This window comes from Solanum tuberosum, unplaced genomic scaffold, assembly GCF_000226075.1.
Source record: "Solanum tuberosum cultivar DM 1-3 516 R44 unplaced genomic scaffold, SolTub_3.0 scf00817, whole genome shotgun sequence".
In the NCBI taxonomy this organism is placed as follows: Eukaryota; Viridiplantae; Streptophyta; class Magnoliopsida; order Solanales; family Solanaceae; genus Solanum; species Solanum tuberosum.
Window position 1 is genome coordinate 18,015 of NW_006239732.1, and position 6,890 is coordinate 24,904.

The 6,890-nt window shown below is 36.7% G+C and overlaps 1 protein-coding gene across 1 annotated transcript; it reads right to left on the reverse strand.

The window, feature by feature from the left end:
• Positions 1-1,865: 1,865 nt before the first annotated feature.
• Positions 1,866-5,427, reverse strand: LOC107059086 ((E,E)-germacrene B synthase-like). Its single transcript, XM_015305497.1, has 4 exons — positions 5,197-5,427; positions 4,858-5,109; positions 2,223-2,432; positions 1,866-2,135 (listed from the first exon to the last, which is right to left on the reverse strand). Exons 1-4 carry the CDS (start codon positions 5,425-5,427, stop codon positions 1,866-1,868), a joined length of 963 nt encoding a protein of 320 aa, XP_015160983.1.
• Between the last annotated feature and the right edge of the window lie 1,463 nt (positions 5,428-6,890).

Genomic DNA, 6,890 nt, shown 5'->3' on the forward strand with positions numbered 1-6,890 from the left:
GTGGCGTTGGAAAGAGGACTCGAAGGGCTTTAATTTAATATCCTTTAGCTCACCTAAAACATCGTGTACTAGGAGTTATTGTCGTTTGAAGTTGACCCAAAACTTAAGAAAAACTTAGGAATGACTTGATTGCTTTTCTCTTTGGTTCTTCTTGGAACTTAAGGTGCTACATCTAGTGACCTTAACACTTAAGAAATTTTTAATTCCTTGGTAAAATCTCACTCACTACGAAGAACGGTTCAAGTCTTAGCTCAATTTTTTTTGGGGTGTTACATTTTGAGGATAAAAGATCGTATTTGTGTTCCTCGGACAGGTGATTTGACTAGACTGATCTTGGAGGAGGCACATAGCTCGAGGTACTCTATTCATCCGGGGGCTACTAAGATATATCGTGACTTGAAACAACATTATTGGTGGTGTCGTATGAAGAGGGACATTGTAGATTTTGTATCTCAGTGTTTGAATTGCCAGCAAGTAAAGTATGAACACCAAAAGCCTGGAGGTGTAACTCAAAGAATGCCCATACCTGAGTGGAAGTGGGAGCGTATTGCTATGGACTTTGTGGTAGGGTTTCCATGTACATTGGGTAAGTTTGGTGTTATATGGGTCATCGTGGATCGATTGGCTAAGTCTGCACACTTCGTACCAGTTCAGACTACCTATAATTCAGAGAAGTTAGCCAAGAGATAGTTCGTTTGCATGGGGTTCCCATTTCTATTATTTCAAATTGTGGCACATAATTTACATCTCATTTCTGGCGGTCTATGCAGAAGGAGTTGGGCACTCGGGTGGATCTTAGTACATCCTTTCACCCTCAGATGGACGGTCAGTCTGAACGGACTATTCAGGTTCTTGAGGACATGTTGCGGGCATGTGTGATTGACTTTGGTGGTCATTGGGATCAATTTTTTTCATTAGCGGGGATAGCTCAGTTGTGGGGAGCTGCTTGGCTGTTCCGTAGCCCACACCTCCCTCTGTCTTTTATTTATTCAGTTGTTTTAGCATTCAGACATGATATCTCTTATGTTTAGGCTTGTTATTTAGTTTCAAACTTGCACCGTATTTTAGAAGCTCTTGTAATTATGACACCATTTCTTGGGTGGTGTTTTAGCTTTTCCGCATTTCATATTTATGAAGGATTTAGTGTTGGAGATATTCTACTCATTGTTTACTTTTCACCTTTATTACTTAGTTAAAAAGTGGTAAAATTAGGGGGTTGGCTTACCTATCGGTTGAGAACATAGGTGCCATTACGACATGTGAATTTGAGTCCTGACAATATTGCAGGCTTCTTAACTAAATAATACACATTTTAAACAATTTTTGGTATTATATTGCAGGCTCCTTAACTAACTTTTAAGAATTTGAAGAAAATCCAATACATACAATATATGTGTTCCTTCATGCTACTAGGACTATTTCCTTTTTCTTTCTCTCTTTTTATTATCGTTATTATTAGCAGTTCTATGTGTACCATTCTACCTCTTTATTATTAGTAGTATCATTTTACTGTCATCATTGCAATGGAGGGACAGAAAATCTTTCAAGTCATTTAGACAAACCAACTAAGAGAGTTAAATGAGTTTATTTAATCATATTATTTTTAGAAACTTTTGTAATTATTTTGAACTATAGATTGTTGTGACTTTGAAGTATTTTTTTTTTATTTATAATTTTAAAACGTATAAATTTTATCTAAAAATACTTAAAGATTCTCTAATAAGAAGTACTATTGTTTTTGATAAGTCGAGACACTATTAGGCTTCATTTATTTACATTTGATGAAATTTTGAATCTTAATTAATGTTTCAGATCCAAGTCATTTCGTACATACTTACTTTTACAATCAAGGAAATAGAGAAGTATTATATTATTATACTTACTTCATGTCCAACAATATCGTCCATTACTCTGTCAATCAATGAGGAAGCTCGAACTATCGAAGGACCATTCATTAACCATTCAAAAGACTCTTTGGATATAAATTCCTCCATACCGACCAAGCAAGTGGTTGATCCCATCAGATAACCAGCGCTTACGAGTGAATTCTTCATGTGTTCCTCATATTTTGGAATATGGTTATCATCGTTCAACCATTGGGCTTCCTTAAAATAGGCTCTCACCAACTTTTTCATCTAAAAACAATAACAAGTAATTTAGATAGGATAGTATCTTTTTTCCTTTTGGAATTAATGATAACATGGAAATCGAAGAGAAACAACGTGAAGGTTGTCATCATTCTGTTGGGACGCATCAAAAATGTTTTGAATGAGTGTTTCAATTTCATTATGGAAATGATATGCCACTCCCAATCGTTGAATTGCGTCTATCAACACAAGTTTTTGTAGACTACCCTCGCGAGCTTCCACCATTATTTTCCTAATTCTCTCTTTGTACTCATCAACTTCAACTTTTTCTTGATTAGTAATTTCCTGCATCCGAAAAATACCCATGTTATAATATTTAAGACAACAATTAAGATAGAAAAAGATGTGAAGTTTGTGCTACCTCAATCATTATAGCAAAGACTTATTATGTATAATTATCTTTCAAAAGATCTAATGTGCAGACCTGTTTTTACATTAATGTAGTGTAGGTATGGAAGCTTACATACCTGAAAGAACCATCTTTCTTGAAGATCTTGAAGGAAAATCTTGGAAGAAGAACCCTAGCCTTAGCGTTTCTTGAACTCCTTGGCGTTACAATTTTTGGAGTGGATGAGAGGGTTTGATTTAAAAAAACTGATTTTCTACGCGTTTAGGGCAATTTAGATGACTTCCTAAGGGTTTTTAGGACTAAAATACTCCTAAAGAGATAAATAAAACGAGCTGGGAGTCTGAATGATTTTTCAGCCGGCAGTGAGGTCCGTATTGGCTCCGTAACGCGGAGCCATCGCGGAGCTGCTGCCAGGTTTGGGCGTCATTAGTAAATCAGTCATAACTTTTTACTCAGAGCTCGAAATTTAGCAAACTCAGTGGCGTTGGAAAGAGGACTCGAAGGGCTTTAATTTAATATCCTTTAGCTCACCTAAAACATCGTGTACTAGGAGTTATTGTCGTTTGAAGTTGACCCAAAACTTAAGAAAAACTTAGGAATGACTTGATTGCTTTTCTCTTTGGTTCTTCTTGGAACTTAAGGTGCTACATCTAGTGACCTTAACACTTAAGAAATTTTTAATTCCTTGGTAAAATCTCACTCACTACGAAGAACGGTTCAAGTCTTAGCTCAATTTTTTTTGGGGTGTTACATTTTGAGGATAAAAGATCGTATTTGTGTTCCTCGGACAGGTGATTTGACTAGACTGATCTTGGAGGAGGCACATAGCTCGAGGTACTCTATTCATCCGGGGGCTACTAAGATATATCGTGACTTGAAACAACATTATTGGTGGTGTCGTATGAAGAGGGACATTGTAGATTTTGTATCTCAGTGTTTGAATTGCCAGCAAGTAAAGTATGAACACCAAAAGCCTGGAGGTGTAACTCAAAGAATGCCCATACCTGAGTGGAAGTGGGAGCGTATTGCTATGGACTTTGTGGTAGGGTTTCCATGTACATTGGGTAAGTTTGGTGTTATATGGGTCATCGTGGATCGATTGGCTAAGTCTGCACACTTCGTACCAGTTCAGACTACCTATAATTCAGAGAAGTTAGCCAAGAGATAGTTCGTTTGCATGGGGTTCCCATTTCTATTATTTCAAATTGTGGCACATAATTTACATCTCATTTCTGGCGGTCTATGCAGAAGGAGTTGGGCACTCGGGTGGATCTTAGTACATCCTTTCACCCTCAGATGGACGGTCAGTCTGAACGGACTATTCAGGTTCTTGAGGACATGTTGCGGGCATGTGTGATTGACTTTGGTGGTCATTGGGATCAATTTTTTTCATTAGCGGGGATAGCTCAGTTGTGGGGAGCTGCTTGGCTGTTCCGTAGCCCACACCTCCCTCTGTCTTTTATTTATTCAGTTGTTTTAGCATTCAGACATGATATCTCTTATGTTTAGGCTTGTTATTTAGTTTCAAACTTGCACCGTATTTTAGAAGCTCTTGTAATTATGACACCATTTCTTGGGTGGTGTTTTAGCTTTTCCGCATTTCATATTTATGAAGGATTTAGTGTTGGAGATATTCTACTCATTGTTTACTTTTCACCTTTATTACTTAGTTAAAAAGTGGTAAAATTAGGGGGTTGGCTTACCTATCGGTTGAGAACATAGGTGCCATTACGACATGTGAATTTGAGTCCTGACAATATTGCAGGCTTCTTAACTAAATAATACACATTTTAAACAATTTTTGGTATTATATTGCAGGCTCCTTAACTAACTTTTAAGAATTTGAAGAAAATCCAATACATACAATATATGTGTTCCTTCATGCTACTAGGACTATTTCCTTTTTCTTTCTCTCTTTTTATTATCGTTATTATTAGCAGTTCTATGTGTACCATTCTACCTCTTTATTATTAGTAGTATCATTTTACTGTCATCATTGCAATGGAGGGACAGAAAATCTTTCAAGTCATTTAGACAAACCAACTAAGAGAGTTAAATGAGTTTATTTAATCATATTATTTTTAGAAACTTTTGTAATTATTTTGAACTATAGATTGTTGTGACTTTGAAGTATTTTTTTTTTATTTATAATTTTAAAACGTATAAATTTTATCTAAAAATACTTAAAGATTCTCTAATAAGAAGTACTATTGTTTTTGATAAGTCGAGACACTATTAGGCTTCATTTATTTACATTTGATGAAATTTTGAATCTTAATTAATGTTTCAGATCCAAGTCATTTCGTACATACTTACTTTTACAATCAAGGAAATAGAGAAGTATTATATTATTATACTTACTTCATGTCCAACAATATCGTCCATTACTCTGTCAATCAATGAGGAAGCTCGAACTATCGAAGGACCATTCATTAACCATTCAAAAGACTCTTTGGATATAAATTCCTCCATACCGACCAAGCAAGTGGTTGATCCCATCAGATAACCAGCGCTTACGAGTGAATTCTTCATGTGTTCCTCATATTTTGGAATATGGTTATCATCGTTCAACCATTGGGCTTCCTTAAAATAGGCTCTCACCAACTTTTTCATCTAAAAACAATAACAAGTAATTTAGATAGGATAGTATCTTTTTTCCTTTTGGAATTAATGATAACATGGAAATCGAAGAGAAACAACGTGAAGGTTGTCATCATTCTGTTGGGACGCATCAAAAATGTTTTGAATGAGTGTTTCAATTTCATTATGGAAATGATATGCCACTCCCAATCGTTGAATTGCGTCTATCAACACAAGTTTTTGTAGACTACCCTCGCGAGCTTCCACCATTATTTTCCTAATTCTCTCTTTGTACTCATCAACTTCAACTTTTTCTTGATTAGTAATTTCCTGCATCCGAAAAATACCCATGTTATAATATTTAAGACAACAATTAAGATAGAAAAAGATGTGAAGTTTGTGCTACCTCAATCATTATAGCAAAGACTTATTATGTATAATTATCTTTCAAAAGATCTAATGTGCAGACCTGTTTTTACATTAATGTAGTGTAGGTATGGAAGCTTACATACCTGAAAGAACCATCTTTCTTGAAGATCTTGAAGGAAAATCTTGGAAGAAGAACCCTAGCCTTAGCGTTTCTTGAACTCCTTGGCGTTACAATTTTTGGAGTGGATGAGAGGGTTTGATTTAAAAAAACTGATTTTCTACGCGTTTAGGGCAATTTAGATGACTTCCTAAGGGTTTTTAGGACTAAAATACTCCTAAAGAGATAAATAAAACGAGCTGGGAGTCTGAATGATTTTTCAGCCGGCAGTGAGGTCCGTATTGGCTCCGTAACGCGGAGCCATCGCGGAGCTGCTGCCAGGTTTGGGCGTCATTAGTAAATCAGTCATAACTTTTTACTCAGAGCTCGAAATTTAGCAAACTCAGTGGCGTTGGAAAGAGGACTCGAAGGGCTTTAATTTAATATCCTTTAGCTCACCTAAAACATCGTGTACTAGGAGTTATTGTCGTTTGAAGTTGACCCAAAACTTAAGAAAAACTTAGGAATGACTTGATTGCTTTTCTCTTTGGTTCTTCTTGGAACTTAAGGTGCTACATCTAGTGACCTTAACACTTAAGAAATTTTTAATTCCTTGGTAAAATCTCACTCACTACGAAGAACGGTTCAAGTCTTAGCTCAATTTTTTTTGGGGTGTTACATTTTGAGGATAAAAGATCGTATTTGTGTTCCTCGGACAGGTGATTTGACTAGACTGATCTTGGAGGAGGCACATAGCTCGAGGTACTCTATTCATCCGGGGGCTACTAAGATATATCGTGACTTGAAACAACATTATTGGTGGTGTCGTATGAAGAGGGACATTGTAGATTTTGTATCTCAGTGTTTGAATTGCCAGCAAGTAAAGTATGAACACCAAAAGCCTGGAGGTGTAACTCAAAGAATGCCCATACCTGAGTGGAAGTGGGAGCGTATTGCTATGGACTTTGTGGTAGGGTTTCCATGTACATTGGGTAAGTTTGGTGTTATATGGGTCATCGTGGATCGATTGGCTAAGTCTGCACACTTCGTACCAGTTCAGACTACCTATAATTCAGAGAAGTTAGCCAAGAGATAGTTCGTTTGCATGGGGTTCCCATTTCTATTATTTCAAATTGTGGCACATAATTTACATCTCATTTCTGGCGGTCTATGCAGAAGGAGTTGGGCACTCGGGTGGATCTTAGTACATCCTTTCACCCTCAGATGGACGGTCAGTCTGAACGGACTATTCAGGTTCTTGAGGACATGTTGCGGGCATGTGTGATCGACTTTGGTGGTCAGTGGGATCAATTTTTGCCTTTAGCGGAGTTTGCTTACAATAATAGTT